Source organism: Centroberyx gerrardi, chromosome 16 (genome assembly GCF_048128805.1).
Source record: "Centroberyx gerrardi isolate f3 chromosome 16, fCenGer3.hap1.cur.20231027, whole genome shotgun sequence".
NCBI lineage: Eukaryota > Metazoa > Chordata > Actinopteri > Beryciformes > Berycidae > Centroberyx > Centroberyx gerrardi.
In genome coordinates, this window is record NC_136012.1 from 7,595,373 (window position 1) to 7,612,132 (window position 16,760).

Consider the following 16,760-nt stretch of genomic DNA (forward strand, 5'->3'; position numbering starts at 1 on the left):
AATTTGCACTTTTATTTTGAAGGTAAGCCTTTCTAGTTTCCGGAATCACTCTAGCTAGCTTGACACACCTGAGGTGCTGGACTCTGGCTGGAGACACTTATGCAACGACCCTCTGTACCGCTACTGTGTTATGAAACTGAGTTGCTGCTGGTATGTCACTTTGCTTCTCTGCTTTTAGCTGTTGGTTTGTAGTTGTTCCTTAGTGTGTTTGCTTGTTCGCTCTCCATCTGTCACAGATCACAGCTAAATTAGATAATCACTAAGCTAACACTTTTGTTTTTAAGTGTATGCTGTTGATGTTGTTGTTGTTGTTGTCTTGTTTTGTGTGAACCCAGGAAGAGTAGCTGTTTGGCAAGCCAACAGCTAATGGGGAACCAAATAAATAAATAGCTTAATAAATTAGAAAGCTAACATTATCACAGAGTGGCTGTCAAACCCTACTAACGTTAGCCTGCCTAGCTAACCTGGCTAGCGTTAGCTTGAGTGCCAGTTAACAGAACAGTGTGTACTGACTGGAAATGCACAAGAGCTGTGTGTTTGTAACTTGACAAATCTCGCCATATATATCGTGCTGCATGTACAAACCTAGCAGCCCCTTCGTAGTTGGCGTTATGAGAGTTTGATATCCTTTGGAAATATCACTTCATATTTCATGGAAATTGTGTAAAAGTGGGTTGCAAAGGGCTCGAGCTATTAGTTAAAGATTAGTTAATTGCCACAAAAACACAACTGCATGCTCTCAAAGAGAATTCCCTGCATCTGTAACAGTTTGTTTTACAACAGATAATGAGAGGAGTCCTAGAACCAGCTGGCTGTGTTGGCTGGTCAGTGTTGAAGCCCATCTCAAAACATTTCATTCATAGCTTCCTCTGTTGTGCTCCACAGTTACGTCACGTGTCATTTGATGAGGGGACACTGAGTCCCTCTCAGTGCAGCTGCTGACACAACCATTTCCTATGGAAACCCACTGAAAGGTAGTCAGGAAAACTATCAGAATATTAGCACCAACTTCAAGTATTCCACCTTCTTGGTTGTTTTTCCACCATCTATTTAACTACAGTAGACTTGTTTTCTCAAAGTGCAATTATAAAAAATACTAAAGGCTGCAACTTGGAGGCTGAGGACTGCATTCTGTCTTGTTAGTGCTTACTGTTGGTAAGCTACTGGTTTCGACTGTATATCTGCTTCCCCCATTACAGTCTCCTTTACACCTACCGTATGTTAGTGTCAGCCATATCTGTCCTCTTGGCACAGGTCCTCTGCTTGGAAACTCCTCAACTTTCCGTCATGCAGTTGGAGGCCCAGCTGCGTCTGTGCCAGAGTTGTCTATGGTGCTATAAGAGCGGACAGCGTCTGCTCTCCCGGAGCTCAGCACACAGGTAGAGTGTGTGTGTGTGTGTGTGTGTTGTTGTCAGTGATTGTTGGTAGGTATTCTGCTTTGTACAGCTCTGCATGACTGTCTTGTACTGAGTTCTTTGCTTTCTCCGTGCAGAACGGCTGTGAGCTACTACGAACTCCTGGGAGTCAAACCTAATGCCACCTTGGAGGAAATAAAAAATGCATTTTTTGACAAATCAAAAAAGGTAGGGTTCTCCTCACCTGTGCATTCGGAGAGAATGCCTGTTACACAAATTTGAGATTCTGCATCAACTGCTTAGTTGTCATCCTCTGTAGTTTCTCTATCTGGCCACATGGGGGCAACCTTTCCTAGCCTAGTGTCTAATTGTCAACATTTCTCACAGTGCAGTGGCGGTTTGGAGCTGCCTGCACATGAGTGTTTGTTTTGATGTTGTGGTGAGCTGTGTAAACAAGGATGTACATGCATATTTACCTTGGGGTTTTGGCGTTATTGAAGTGCATGGCATCCCCTTCATCCCCTAGCCCCTCCAGAGAGGGAGTGTGTTTGTGTGTGCGCACCATACACATGCACAGGTTTGTTTAATAGGGAGAAAAAGAACATGCATGTGTGTCTCTGTGCATGTACACTGTAATGTCTCTTGTATCTCAGTCTCACTCTAACCCACCCTCTCCTCCACATGTGGCTGCAGCTGCACCCGGACAGCGACCCGTCCAACCCGGCCCTGCACAGCCAGTTTGTGGAGCTGAACGAGGCGTACCGGGTGCTGAGCAAGGACCCGAGCAGGAAGGAGTATGACCTCAAACTCCGACATCCCTACGGCGGGGGACAGGCCTTCAGATCTACCTCCAGCCATAGCAGCTACAGAGCCAGGTGGATACAAACACACACTCAAACACAAACCATCATACAGCAGTTTGTTCGCTGTTCCAATGTGGGAGAAAACCCCTGGCTAATGGTGTTCTGTTCAGCAAGTGGGCTAGTGTTTGTTTGCTCTGTGTATATATTTTTTTTAACTTTCCTTCCATCTTTTCCACCTCTCTCTTGGTCCTTCTTCCACTCCTTCCCTGTCAGTGCGGAGGCCCAGGAGAGCATGCGTTACTGGGAGCAGTTCCGCCAGTCCCAGGCACAGGAGATGACGGCGGAGGACTGGCAGAAGAGGAGGAGGAGGAATTTCCGCCTGGTGGGCTACTGTGTCATCACCATGGTGCTCAGCATCGGAGCCCACGTAATCTTCTTCAGGTAAAGGCCCTGGGCGGGATGACACTCGATGACTTAATAAAGGGACATACCAGAAGTACTGTATGTATCATTATCATTCTTGAATAAGCTCCAGTTTTGCTGATCAAACAAACCAATTTTTTCCCAGAATCTTTTATTTCTCTTCCAGCTACATTCTTTCCCAATCAAATGTTTTTCTGTCACTGCTACTATTGTACTCATGAGTATTCACTGCTGCACATTCATATCCAGATTAATGGGATTGTTTGTGGACACGTCTCCCTGCCATGTGCCTTGGCACCACCTCATGGCCTGTCGCCATGTATATCTGTTTTCACACACTGATTTGGTACCACAGCTGTTTTGTAGAGATTTGATTCTTTGTGATCTGAAAATCTGTTATAGCAGCTGTATAAAGTCGTAAAAACATGAACATCCAGTGTTCCTGCGGATCACTGAGTTTTTAGGTTATGCAAAGTTTGGTTGGTTGTCTAATTCAAGTGGTTCTCTAACTCTCTCAGGAAACTGGAAGACGTCCACAGTAACTTCATGGACGAGAAAGACCGAGTCATCACAGAAATCTACAATGAATCCAAAGAGAGGGCCAGGTGTGTGAAAGAACCAGTTACAATTGTTTATGTTTTTTCTTTTCTGTGATAGTGCAGTCAGTTGATAATAGTCAATTTGACTGGGTTTTGCAATGTCTGAACATATATTTGATTGGTTGTGCAATACGTGGGGCTGAGTCTGAAGGCATTGTCTGTGCTGTTTCCCAGAGCCAACGGTTTTAAGAAGCAGACGGAGATCCTGCGGCAGAAACACGCCGAGTTCCTGGAGAAATACAAAATCCGCTCCGGGGGAGAGGACAAGTAGGACTTTCCTACTGAGTTTTAACTGCCAACAGGTGGAAAGGGGCAGACTGAATGCGGTAGTAGTTTTAGAATGTTTTTCTTAAGCATGTGTTGATGCAACCACGTTACTCCTGGGTCCTCACATGTGATGCTGAGGAGCTGAAGACACATAGGACATGGGTGTAACACAGGTGTTCAGTCCTAACCAAGCTGGGCTGGACCGGCCTGGACTGGTTGCTTATGTCCAGGACAATGTGAACAAGAGTAATATGTTCCTGGACAGAATGAGATCTGATGGACAGCAATGATGTATAAACGGTATCTTCTTTGACGTGATGAGACAGCAGGAAGGATCCAGCTTTGTACACAAACCTCTCTGCTGTTTGGACAAAGGAGCCAAAGGAACGCTGTTAAACTGTCTCTAATGAAGTCACAGGAACATGTTACTGTCCCCTCCCTCAGCGCTGTGCTTAGAGGCACACAGCATGTGGGGCTCACAGATAGCTGTGAATTAATGCCTCTGGAAGCGGGCCAAAGAACACTTGACAAACCAACACAGCGTATGTGTTCATCATGTGAGACAGACTACTGTAATGCCTGCATCTTTCTTGGTGCTGAAAGAAACCGTATCGATCAAAGTAATACCCCACGTGGCACATAGAGGGCGCTGTGTCCAGACGCTCCTGAGCTTATTGGCCTCAGTCTGCTCTGTTGAAACACGCTGCTGGGCCTGTGTAGCATTCCCAGTTCCTGTATCTTGGGACATGGCTGCCCACTCCTGACGTTCCCTCTGGTGACACTGTGTGAGTTGTAGAAACACTCAGATGGATCTACAAAGGCCATTTCCAGCACACTCATGATAAGATGTACTCTTATCATGTGTGCTTTCCCCTGTTTGTGGGAAATTGAATCCATAAATGATCCATATTATAACGGTTGACAGTAATTTATTCTAGCCAAATTATCGTAATAACTGAGATTATTCAAGTGTGCAAATGAATGGGAAGATGCACCCCAGACAGGTTAAGTGCTGATGAAACTATGCTGCTTATTTCAGTAGTCACAACCACCATTTACCGTTATGCCTTGTCAATGTTTAGATATGAGATTGTTTTTTTGTTTTTGTTGACTGCCTTAACTCATTCCTGGAGGGATGTCAGTGACAAACAGATTAAAAGCCCAACTTTTGCTCATCAATCATTACTCCCTGTTTGCTTTGTCTGTCATTCTCATAAAAATCTTTGCTCACGTGCTTTCAGGTTTGGCTGAGTACAATACAGAACAGATAAATCTTGCAGAGACTGTGCTCAAGTAACCAAAATTCCTTACTTATCTTTATCTTATTTGGTAGCAATAAAAAGAGGGAGATCATGAAGTTTTATCGATAATTTCAATTCAGGCTACATTTCTAAATTTACTTCCTCTTCGCAGTTGATTGTAAGTTAGAAAGAGGCCTTGAGGAAGACTTTCTGTAGAGCCCTGCCACTGCCTTTTAATGAGCAAGACAATTTTTAGACAAGCAGTATATCATAAGTATATCAGAATACAGAAGTTATTCCCATTATCTCAGTAATCAGGATTTGTGAGCATGAACAACTCTCTCCTAAAGCTCTAATCTCTGATGAACTGAAGGCTGACTTTGTGAACTCATCGCATGTTTGTTTGCATATTTACATCCGAATATGAGCTCTGTTTCATTTTAGTATCAACAGTTATGAAATCATCCTGGGTACAGAGCCGTTCCTGCATTTGTCTCCCGCTTAGCTGACATCATGGAAAAGGGGCTTGGCTTCTAGATTTGGGAAAGAGTAGTTCACATTCACAAGTATTGATTGAATTGTATCAGATCACAGGAGTATGTGAATTCAGCGTTAGGGTGGATATTGTCTTTTCTGTTTTTTCCTCACTATGTGTGTCTCTCGTCGTCCTCGGCGGGCCGCTAGCTGGGGCCTCAGCAGGAGATAACATATCCCTGCATGGCCTGCAGCCGCCCTCACCCTCATGTGGCGTGTGAGTGCCCTCTCATAACCCAAACACACCATAATGACAGAGACTGCTGTCAGCATGCCTACACACACACACACACACACACACACATACATGACGTGACGGAAGACAAGGTCTGTACTCATGGGAGAGGGAGCTGCTATACACTGAGATAAACCAGCGATAAAGACAGTTTAAATTAATTTTACATTTACAATATAACAATTTAATATGAAGTAGTTTAATGAGGTGTAAGTAAACAAAGTGTGGCAAAAGATAGATGGGAGATAGGAGAGTTACAGACAAAACACTTCCCTGTGATTTATTAATATTTGGATAAAAGAGTGGCATCTATAAAGTGGAGTTTCAGAAGTAAATCATTGATCTGCTGAATATCAAATTGAAAGGAGATCCCATAGAAAAGGGGCTCCCAAACGTTTCCATGTCAAGGACCCCTAAATAGATAATTATTAGACCATACACCTCTATTTAATAAGATTTTGTCCCATGGAACCCCATCTGAGAGGATTTTAGTTGTTAGATATAGTGTGGGTGGGTAGGGGGCAGTGAAACCTTCCACAGTCTCTCATTGTTCTAACCTCTAGAGAGTGAATTAATAGTAAAAATGAATATTCCTCACAAGCTGGGGGCCCCATCAAGGACCCCTGGAGTGTCCCCGGACCCCCAGTTTGGGGAACAGGTGTACGCTACAACTGTATCCAGCGCGCCCGTCCCATTTGGAAAAAGTTGGCAGTGCAATGGTTACGCTGAGTGCGTCTCAAGGGCAAAGGAAATGAGGAAACCGATCACAACAACAAATGAAGACTCCTACCTTTCCAGACCCCCCCCCCTCCTCCCCTCCTCTCTCTCTCTCTCTCTCTCTCTCTCTCTCTCTCTCCCTCTCTCTCTGCGGACAATCACTGCACCGTGGCTACTGCGATGTCAGCGGAGGATATTATTCTAGGCTTATTTATAAGGGGATAAAAGAAAAAAACGGGGAAGATGCGCCCGGAGGGAGAAACGTCACATTTTCAGTGAGAGCTCCACTGTGGATCCACTGTGACCGAGCCGCGGAGTGGGATATGCGACACCGTCCCTCTCTGCGTGGGTCAAAGCGGCGGATCTTTGGGGGAGAAACGTCCTAGTTGGAGGATTTTTTTGTAGCTCACAGACAGAGAGGATTTTATGCTCGCGCCACCTTTCAGCGGGACTCAAAATGGACCTGTAGTCACGCCACCCCGGATCCCCCGGATCCCGGTTTAATGGGATCCCGACCAATAGACTGACGGTACCGGCTTATTATCCCTGACCGGCATTCGAGATATAGCCTAGGGGAGGGGGGCATCACTCAAAGTTTATACAAGTCTCACCAAAATATCAGTGGATTATTGGTTTATCATGGGTGCCGCGGTTAGATATGAAATAATGAGCTTAGAATTTGGTGCCGTCTCCATATGGAAAACCTAATGGCAGGAGATTCAAGGTTAGATTATTGTAGACTATAGCCGAGTCCAGTGTAACATTAACAAATAGGCTAGTAGAGTTGGGATTATATACCGGTTTGGCCTATATTATCGGGAATAGACTGCTCGTTTTGGCAAAGGCTGGGCAAGTCCCATCATTTTGCCTCAAATGCAACAAGACAAAGTTTGTAATAATGAGGATGCCGCCCCGGGGGTCCCGTCAAGGAAGAGAGACCGGGGAATGAAAGCGGGAGATCTACGGGTTTGATCAGGCACAGAGGCAAAGGAGACAGCCGGAGAAGTCACCTTCTTCTTTTTTTTTTCTTTTTTTTTTTTTTGGATTGGTCCAAAAAAATATTTTTTGCGTGCCTCTTGGACTCCTGCACAATGGGGATTATGCTTCAAGTTATTCTAGGAATGTTTCAATTCCTGCTGCTCACCAGAATACCCACGTCCCATGCCAAGGTATGTATGGACTATTTCACCTCAGTGGACGTGGTGTGGATTGGCCACATCTCGTCATTATGAGTTGATTTTGTGGTGCGGTTTTTTTTGTTTCCTTCAAGTTACACTGATGATCACTAGAAAGGCATAAAGTATTACGGCATGCCTGGTGTAGTTTTCTGTATGAAACTTACACCATGGTGGAAGTTATCCCCTAGGTCATTGACGCTTGCCGCTTCAGAGGCTTACAGGATGGTCCAATGACTGATCCCTACTGAGAAAAATCACTAGTATTCCTATAGGGACTTCAAAGTTTTGCTGTCATATTTGTATAGTAACCTTCTAAAATATATTATAGGGTTGTTATAGTTCTCTTTCATAGGAGCTGTTCATTCACTACAGCCTCACTCTCATACCCTGATACAGCATTACTGCCTCACTGATGAGCTAATCGTGTGATTGGCATATAAACCTGGTTTGTATTACAAAGCACATGTGATCCACTTTGTGACATATGGGCCTTTGATAGTCATTTGCCAAGGCGGAGCACCACACACACACACACACACACACACAGACACACAGGCAGACCTGCATGTGCTTGGTTTTTTATTTGTCTGGAGTCTTCCTATCAAGAACAGGCAGTGCCTTGAGGCAGTGTGGGATCCAGTCCTGCTGCATGTGCCACTGATTCATCAAACTAGACGCTACACGGCACACAGCACTGCACATGGACAAGCCCCTTCACCTGTTCACACACACACACACACACACACACACACACTGTCTTTTTATATCGTCTTCTTCTCTGACTGTGACAAAATGGGTCATCCTCCTGTAGTGATCCAAGTTAGTGTGGGAGAGATGGTGTTGCTTTTTAGGTATAGGGTAGGTTCTCTCTCTCTCTCTCTCTCTCTCTCTCTCTCTCTCTCTCTCCCTCTCTATCACACACACACACACACACACACTGTGGTCTTGGCCCATCTGTAGTGTGTGCTCTGGTAGTGTCTGGGAGTTAGATGGTGTAGACAGTAGACAGTAGACAGACAGCAATACCACTGCAGATGGCACTGGGCTGGCTGGCACTCAGTGGTGTGTGTGTGTGTGTGTGTGTGTGTGTGTGTGTGTGCCAGCTCCTAGCAGATGTGACTAGGGAACTGCCAGGGAGATAATCTTAGCCCTGTCTCAAAGACTGATACAGAAAACACACACACACACACACACACACACACACACACATGCACGCATGCACACACACACACACACACACACACACACACACCATTGAGTTGTTAAATATAACATTTTATTCAATACTTCAGCTTAGAATCCTTACTTGTCACAAAATGGCCACAGTCCTAGCTCAAAGAATCAACGTGGGGCAAACGTGTGTGTGTGTGTGTGTGGTGGGGGGGGAGGTAAAGGGGGGCAATTGGACAAAGTCTACATTCCCTTACAAGTGGCCTTGGTCCTCACACACATAGGCTCAATAATGGCTCTGTGTGTGTGTGTGTGTGTGTGTGTGTGAGAGAGAGAGAGAGAGACAGAGAGAGAGACAGAGAGAAACAGAGAGCTGTAAAATGCAGTTTCTCTTTCTGTGTGTTTTTCCCTCCCAGTGGAGACTGGCTTATATGAGTGAGTAAACTGCAGTGAGTTTAGTGGTACAGCAGCCTGGTGACATCAAAGAAGTGAACAATATATTGAAATCATATTACCATTAGAATTATGAGAGAACACAATATCTACCACAACTATATTGGGTATTTTTTTATATTAGTAAGTGAAGTAGTGACAGTGTCTTGCAGACTGACTCAGACTCAAGCCTAGATACTGTATAGCCTACTGTAATAGTTCATCAGTGAGAGATATTCCCACTATCTACCAGTGTATGTCCACTGAAAGTGTTTCAAACCCCATCATAAGGTAATGTAGACTTAAGGCCAAAGGTAGCAGGTCTGGCTTGTCCACACAACCAGCAGCTCCCTCCCTCAGACAGGGTGACGGAGTTGAAAATAGGGCCGGCTGAGTCTGTCATTGCCATTTTTGTCAGGGTGGTGACTGGCTGATCAAAGTTGATCAGAGTGTTTATTTGCCAAAAAGTTGTGTGAGTTTGTTTAGCATGAGGTTACATAGACAAATGGCTCCATCTCTCCCCTTCTATGTAGGATATTTTGAATAATGGACCCTACAGTTATGCTGGGTTAGCTGTCGTAGGCCTACACAGACCCTCTTACATGCGGTCAGGCGAAAATCGAAAGAAACTGTATCCAAGTTCAGAGCAACTTTTCACCCACTTCCTGTCATTTAGTGCCATAAATAATGGAGGTATTCATGTTTAAAGATGCCAGGCGTGAAACAGCGCTGTGTGCTTTAGCAGGAAATGCTTTGCCCAGTCGATAGGCACTATAGCCTTTCAAACAAAGGCAAGCCGGAGGTTACTGCCAATTCCTCAATAATTACATCACCAGTGTAAAATGGTTTTGCATGTACTGAAAGGAGTCTTGGTCAGTGATCAATAAGAGTAGATACATGCAGTAGATACATGGTTGGTCAAATTTATGACCACATGCAAGATACATTAATTTAAATAGAGACAAAACACAGGCCCCTGTCCTTCAGCATGTGAGGCCAACCTGAAAACATACTTACCAGGATAAATTAGGATATTTTTAATTGACACACTTTCACAAACTTGAGTTCATGGTCTTTCAGTTTAATTGCTGCTATAGCACTGTTATACTTTGGTTTTATTCAGGGATGTAGTGGAGAGTAAACCTACCTAAACTCAGTTTATCCACCTTTTCATTCATGGAATATTCTAGGCTGACATGAATCTATAGCACATGAATTCATAGTATAGATCATAGGAAATAGCATCTAAACCGTCTACCTTATATGAGCATAGGTTTTTAAAGACAAAATCATTTTTTTTGTTAATATTGGTGTTTTATCGCCTTATGATGATCATCAACTGGAGGTGATAGTTTACCCACCTTTTAATTGACTACTACATCACTGGTTTTATTGCACTTCTGTTAAAGGAACAATCGGTAATGTGGACTCTTTAGTAACATCTAACAGCAGCCATAGGAACTACAACAACATCAGCAAACGTGTGTCCTCCTCCACAAGCCTCAGCCCTCCCGTCTCCGTCAGCTACGCTATGAAAACTGGCATTTTCACAACAGACACCACCTAGCCAAGTAGTGTTACAGTTGAGAGATGTCAAGTGAAGAGGAAATATATCTCACTGCAAACTGTTATAAATGTTTAGAACATCCCAGAGAGTTACAGAAACATTATACAGCTAGTCAAGTAAAAGATGGAATCAATAGCAAGCGATGCTATTGGCTAACACAGAGGTCTAGCAGCTCAAACCCACTTTACCCAATACCATTTAGCTGCTTACTAGCAACAGGTTGTTTGTGAGCTGTTTGCTTGACAGAGGCTGCTTACCTGTCCAACAAACGTAAGACCAACTCTGCATCGGTCTTGAAGTTTTTCAGAGTCCTAAGCTCCCTCCACCACCTACCTCCACTATCTAATTGGTCAACTGGTGTCGTTCGTAAAGTGCTTTACCAATAAAGTTTTTCATGACTATTGTTTTCTCCCTCCAGCTTGCTCACTGGCGGCCAGCAGACTCCCCCAGGTCCAGAGAAGGTCGAGAAGGTACACTTCCTATTTCTATTCTCACTTCTATTACATTCTCCTTTCTTCTCAAAATACCATCCTTCATCCCAATGACTTGTCTCCCCTCTCTCTCTCTCTCTCTCTCTCTCTCTGTCTATGTCTCTCCACCAGTGCGGCGGTGGTTGGAGGTGTATTCCAGGAGTGGCTGTGAGCCGCGGGACACCCTGGTGGAGGTGTGGCGGGAGCTGCCGGGGGAGACGCACCACCTCTTCGTCCCAGCCTGCGTGTCGGTGAGGCGATGCGGCGGCTGCTGCGCCGACGAGGCCCTGGAGTGTGTTCCCTCGCTCACACACACGCTCACCATGGAGGTACACACACACACACACACACACACCAGTAGAAGATTAAGGTTAGTAAAGTTCAACCCTGAGAAGATGCTTGCAGTCTAACATGTGACTGTTCCGGATGCTTCTGCAGCTGATGAGAACCTCCTTCATGAAGCACGAGCTCATTGAACTGCCCTTCGTCGAGCACAGCCAGTGTGAGTGCAGGTAAGCACCCGATAAAGCACACACATTCACATGTTCATTGTCTGTACACAAAGACACACACATCTGCAGTTTATCATCCTCTGTACCTTAATACTGACGCAATCTGTTGTTTTTGTGTGCAGAGTAAAAGAACAGCTCCCATCATCACCTACAACAAGGTACCACACTTTCTTTCTCCTTCTGTCTCTTTCTCTTTGTGTGTGTGTGTGTGTGTGTGAGAGAGAGAGAGAGAGAGAGAGAGAGAGAGAGCTGTTGACTTGATACCCAAAGACATTTGGTCTGTGTTCCAGTCCTCTGCTGCTGGTCTTCATATTCATTAACCTGGGCCAGTGGTTGTGAAAGTGGGGTCCAGGCTCCTCCAGCAGTATGTGAGGGTTTCAGGGGGTCTGCAGCAAAATAAGGAGCAGTGTAATGTCACTGTTTCAGTCACTTGAACAGGGCTATAGCCAGCTTGGCGAAGGGGCTGGGTCTCTTTTCCCTCTTTATTGTAACTGCAGGATGTATTATAAGGCCTCTGGGTTACTGCAGGCTATCAAAACATTACCTTGTTTAGTTAAAGGAACAGGAACCACTTTCTCACCTGGTTTTCCAAGACATAATGAATTAGAGTGTAACCCTCAAAATATGCATGCACACTGGCCCTGCTGTAAGAGTTTGGGTAAATATGCAATAGGAAACAATAAAGGAAACAAAACAAAGGCGGTTAAATGAGTGCATTTCAGTGCTTTTTTATTGGGATATATAATATATATATATAATATTCTGGGATAGTGAACATGCTGATTGTTTCAGTCTTCGTCTCTCCTGTTCTTTTCATCCCATGGCAGAGTTGAAAATGAATAGTCAGCCCTAAATACACAAAATCAATTGGAAGTTTGACTCGTAGTCAAGCTAGCAGTATGTGAGTCGGTTGTCACCATAGAAACGGAACAGGATAAACTAACATTTTTTAATTCAGTGGAATGTGAAAATCAATAAGGGATGCATGATGAATATTTCAGTAACGTTAGGCTTTAAACCATCATATGCCTATCATTACTTTCTATATAAATGCATAGTCAAGTGCAGTAGTGGTTTTATTTGTTTTCACAGCAGGCCTTAACTGGCTTCCATCAAAGATTTTGTCTGACCTAATCCGTATCAATTTAAGTGTTCTTGACCAGACACATTTTGAGAAACCCTTGTGTCCAGGAGGAAGCAGCAGCTGGTCAGACACTGTCCCGTGTCAGCTGGGACTGACAGCTGGACAGAGTGACAGAGGCTTCGCTGTTTGGATCCCTGATGTTTGTTTGTTTGTGTGCCTCATACTGGCAGGTCCAGCCAGCCAATCATCTGATTGCATCTTCAATGTTTATGTCCCCCTGCTTCCTGTTAGGATGGGGACATAAATAAGGGATTCAAATTTGTGTGTGTGTGTGTGTGTATGGTGTGTGTGTTTTTACTTCAAGCAGGGTGCATGTATATGCGTTTATAACTGTGTGGTTTCAGTGAATGCCTGCATACTGTATGTACTTGTGCATGTGACCATACGTGTGTTTGTACATGTTAGTATAAGTGTGTGTGAGTGTGTTCATGTGTGTGTGTGTGCCCCTCAGCGAGTTAGCCTCTGTGTGACTCTATCCCAGCATCCCTCGGGACGGCCCGCATCCTGTTGTCACCATAGAGACGATGTTATCTCCCCCGCCATGTGCTCTCTCACTGACTGATGAAGCAGAGTCACGCATCCATAATAGCAAATTAGAGCTCCAAAGACAACAACAGCATCACTCTGCTAACAATGTCAGAACTATGCTGGGAAACAGTGTCGCCAGAATATTATATAGTTTACTGGAGATGGGATAAGAACAGAGAGAGAGAGAGAGAGAGAGAGAGAGCGAGAGAGAGAGCAACTTTCAAAACAAATGAAACCAGGAAAACCAAAATCGATACACTTTGATATTAGTTGAGGGAACCAATATTCATATTAATTTCACTCAATAGGAGGAGGATAGGTGTGATTGAAGTTCCAACAGATATAGGCTGTGTGACGTGAAATCCTGACTTTTCTGTCTGTCTGTAATTCCCAGGCCCTTTCCCAAGCCGACAAGGAAAGGCAGGAAAAAGGAGAGGGGCAAATCCAAACAGAAGAAAACTGCAACCGTGGAAACTGCGTAAGTTGAATATTCATTGCGTGCTGTTAGTTTAATCACAAACCTTTGCTCTCATGCAGTTTAAGATCAAGTTTTCTGCTTGTGTAAATCCATATTATCCAGATACTGTTGGCCCCGCTGCAGTAGAATAAACTAGGTTATCTGGTCTTTGTTATTCCTGAAGGACAATTTGTTTTACAGCCAGCAGGCAAGGTCACTCACTCACACTCAAACGCGCACACACACACACACACACACACACACACACACACAAGAACATTCAACACAATAGAAAAAATCAAGTTCACCTGAGGGACTTGCCCCTGTGTAACACCAAACACATAAGACTGGTGAGCTACATAATCACATCATCAATACAATACAGAGCATTCAAGTATTCATTAACATTTACAATCATCAATAACAATACATTATCATCATCAAAATGCCGGCACAAATGTCATCACAGCAAAACAAAGGCTTTATGATACACTTGGAGCTCCGACCTGTGATCTCTGTGTGTGTGTGTGTGTGTGTGTGTGTGTGTGTGTGTAGTATACACGTTATACCACACGTACCATATATGATTCCCACAACCAATCCAGAACACTAAGAAAAAAAAGTGAGTTAGAGTCCTATTCCCGGTCTTTTCCCCATGTTTTCAGCTGCTTCCCCATCACTTAGCTGTCAGTGATTTCCGGCCCCAGGGGTCAGAGGGGGCCTGGTTTGGGTGCACTGTCCCTCAGAGCCCATCCATCACTCAGAGCAGGCCCCTTTCAGACTCTGGCAGGTGTGAAATCTGTCTAATTTGCTCCCAAAAACCACCTCCTCTGTCCGTGCCAGCGGCGGGCGTGGTCAGCGGCATCCGAACAAAGATGGCCCCTCTCTGCTTCATTAAGTAACTTCATTAAGGCCGCCGGGCCTCCCGGGACGACCGCGGCAGAACCGGCTCCAGTTAATGGACTCGCTGACACAGGCGGCTTTTCTCAGCCTCAAGAGAAACGAGCGAGCTTCTGGAGGAGAGATCGCAGGCCTCTCGGGCAACGAGCGGTCTACAGCCATGGCAACAGACGGAGAGGAAGAACAGAGAGAGTTTGTCGGCGGCTAAGGAAACAGTGTAGCACCTCTCCGCTGAACCGCGTCCCACATTAGTCACCGCAGACGCATCGCCCACACGCTGCGTGGTGCGGGCTGGTTACAGTCTCGCGTGTTCCAACAAGCCGTCGCTTTTCATTTTGAATCTATGAATTCTATAGCTAACTGAGCTTTTCCCTCCATCCAGAACCCCCGCTGTCCCGACCCCTCCTCCCCCCTCCTCCTCTCCCTCTCCGGGGCCCCGCTGCCGCCCCTGCAGAGGGAGGAAGTGGGCGCTGGAGGCGGCGTCGTGTCGGTGCCGCTGCACCGTCAGCGCGGAGAGCTGCAGCCAGAAAGGCCGGAGCCTCAACCCTCACCGCTGCAGGTCAGTCCATCAGTCAAAAAAAAGGAAAATACTGTTGCTTGAACTTGTGGGACAGTGATTCAAAATGTATGGGATGATGGGAAAGGATCATGGATCACACCCACTGAGGAATTTCACATTGATTAGAATCAGCCCTTCAGACTGTATCGGTCAAAATTATCTTATATTTAGCCCTTCCTCTCTCTTTTGCTTTTGGTTCCAGATGTGACGCCGTGAGGCCGTGATGCATCCATCCATCCACTTCTCCTCCACCTCCTTCTCTCCACCTCTCCTCCGCTGACTCATCCCCCACTCTCAGCAACGATGCCATGGAGCATACAGACGCTCGGACATCCAGTACCTCACACTAAAGGAAATATTTCTGGGGGTACGCGCCCTCGAGAGCCCATAACGCCACTCTACTAAAGCAACAAGTGAAGCATTCCAGCCTGAATATAGTTTTACGTGTGCGTGTGCAGTCTTGCCATCTCATAGCCTGTCAGTCCACATGTACATGTATGTACAGAAGTCACACACACTGGAGGGATCAAGGGGTCGACTTAGAGAGATGTGGAAGTGGGTGGCAGTTGTTGCACATGTAGAACTACTTGTGGAATCTGCAGTCAAAGAGAACTGCTTTTGATCTGCAGTTGAACTTCTGATCTATACAAGAGAGCAGTGGAAACAAGAATGATCATACCATCCAAGAACAATGGGGATGATGTGTGAAACGATGGAAGAGGACCTTTCTTATGGAGTTATGCTATATATTGATCCTTCACTGGAACCTGTGACATGTTCTTCACAGGGAAACTGCACAAGGAGAGGGATTGGACACACACACACATACCAATAGGACATAGGCCGTGCACATGAGCTGGCGCCCCTGTGTGTGAGGACCTATAGCTGAGTTGAATGCTGGGACGGAGTGTATCTGTGTGGTCCCGGCGCTGAAAGGCCCAGATGGGTTATCCCCGCAGCCGTTCTCCTCTCTCATTCAGAGCGTATACGACCACAGGCTGGCTCTCCAAGCTGCTTTTCCGGCGTTTGTTTAATTTGGGCCTTTTGTCTCCATCTTCTCCTCGGCTCCTCGATTGAAAGCAGCCGTTTGCCTCTTCAGGGCAGTGAGGAGAATGACAATAATGAGGCCTGGCGGCCGTCCACCACTTCACACACACACACACACACACAAACATTCACACTTACACCAGGCACACAGACGACACTGCAAGCGTGAATACACACACTCTCTCACTCACTCTCTGTGCTATAGCAGGCACACATACATGCATACTTACTGAGTACACACACATACATACACACAATGTGAAATGAATGCAGGTAACCATAAGCTTTTTTTCATGCCACATCAAGTGTGCAAATATATGTCAGGTGTTTATATTTGCAGTTTATTGCAATGTCTTCATTAAATAATGTATTATGCGCCTGTTTTATATTTTGTTATAATTCTGTCAAGTTGATTGAAAAGTTGTTCTATATTGCAGAATGTTTCTTTGTTTTGTTTTTGTTCATCTCTAATCCGTCCGCATAAAGAGTCACACTGGGTGGCCGGCTATGTACACACTCTGCATCTAAACCGATACAATTTAAACAGAGACGGCTCACACGGGCCACAAAATGGGAGACTATATACATTATAATGTGTAATTCAAATAATCAGTGGGGCAGT

General features: G+C 45.1%; 2 protein-coding genes across 3 annotated transcripts; both read left to right on the plus strand.

Annotated features, from left to right (window-relative positions):
- Window positions 1-90: 90 nt before the first annotated feature.
- dnajc4 (DnaJ (Hsp40) homolog, subfamily C, member 4) lies at window positions 91-4,626 on the plus strand. Of its 2 annotated transcripts, XM_071927200.2 has the most exons (8): window positions 91-150; window positions 886-974; window positions 1,255-1,379; window positions 1,493-1,583; window positions 2,049-2,230; window positions 2,432-2,599; window positions 3,100-3,186; window positions 3,355-4,626. In XM_071927200.2, the coding sequence occupies exons 3-8, from the start codon at window positions 1,288-1,290 to the stop codon at window positions 3,449-3,451; spliced, it is 717 nt and encodes a 238-aa protein (XP_071783301.1). In that variant the 5' UTR covers window positions 91-150; window positions 886-974; window positions 1,255-1,287; the 3' UTR covers window positions 3,452-4,626. The 2 variants fall into 2 exon arrangements, with proteins under 2 accessions (XP_071783301.1, XP_071783300.1); XM_071927199.2 differs by lacking the exon at window positions 886-974 and having other exon boundaries at window positions 97-150.
- Window positions 4,627-6,373: 1,747 nt separating this feature from the next.
- vegfba (vascular endothelial growth factor Ba) lies at window positions 6,374-16,513 on the plus strand. Its single transcript, XM_071927171.2, has 8 exons — window positions 6,374-7,343; window positions 10,940-10,991; window positions 11,124-11,320; window positions 11,430-11,503; window positions 11,626-11,661; window positions 13,570-13,653; window positions 14,915-15,091; window positions 15,294-16,513. Exons 1-8 carry the CDS (start codon window positions 7,266-7,268, stop codon window positions 15,313-15,315), a joined length of 720 nt encoding a protein of 239 aa, XP_071783272.1. The 5' UTR covers window positions 6,374-7,265; the 3' UTR covers window positions 15,316-16,513.
- The last annotated feature ends 247 nt before the right edge of the window (window positions 16,514-16,760 follow it).

Excerpts from the sequence above, each read along its gene's own strand:
- vegfba (XM_071927171.2), top strand. The coding sequence starts at position 7,266 with ATGGGGATTATGCTTCAAGTTATTCTAGGAATGTTTCAATTCCTGCTG. Across the intron at positions 10,992-11,123 it reads GTCCAGAGAAGGTCGAGAAG|TGCGGCGGTGGTTGGAGGTG; the intron begins GTACACTTCCTA and ends TCTCTCCACCAG. Across the intron at positions 11,321-11,429 it reads CACACACGCTCACCATGGAG|CTGATGAGAACCTCCTTCAT; the intron begins GTACACACACAC and ends ATGCTTCTGCAG.
- dnajc4 (XM_071927199.2), top strand. The coding sequence starts at position 100 with ATGCAACGACCCTCTGTACCGCTACTGTGTTATGAAACTGAGTTGCTG. Across the intron at positions 151-1,254 it reads ATGAAACTGAGTTGCTGCTG|GTCCTCTGCTTGGAAACTCC; the intron begins GTATGTCACTTT and ends CTCTTGGCACAG. Across the intron at positions 3,187-3,354 it reads GAATCCAAAGAGAGGGCCAG|AGCCAACGGTTTTAAGAAGC; the intron begins GTGTGTGAAAGA and ends GCTGTTTCCCAG.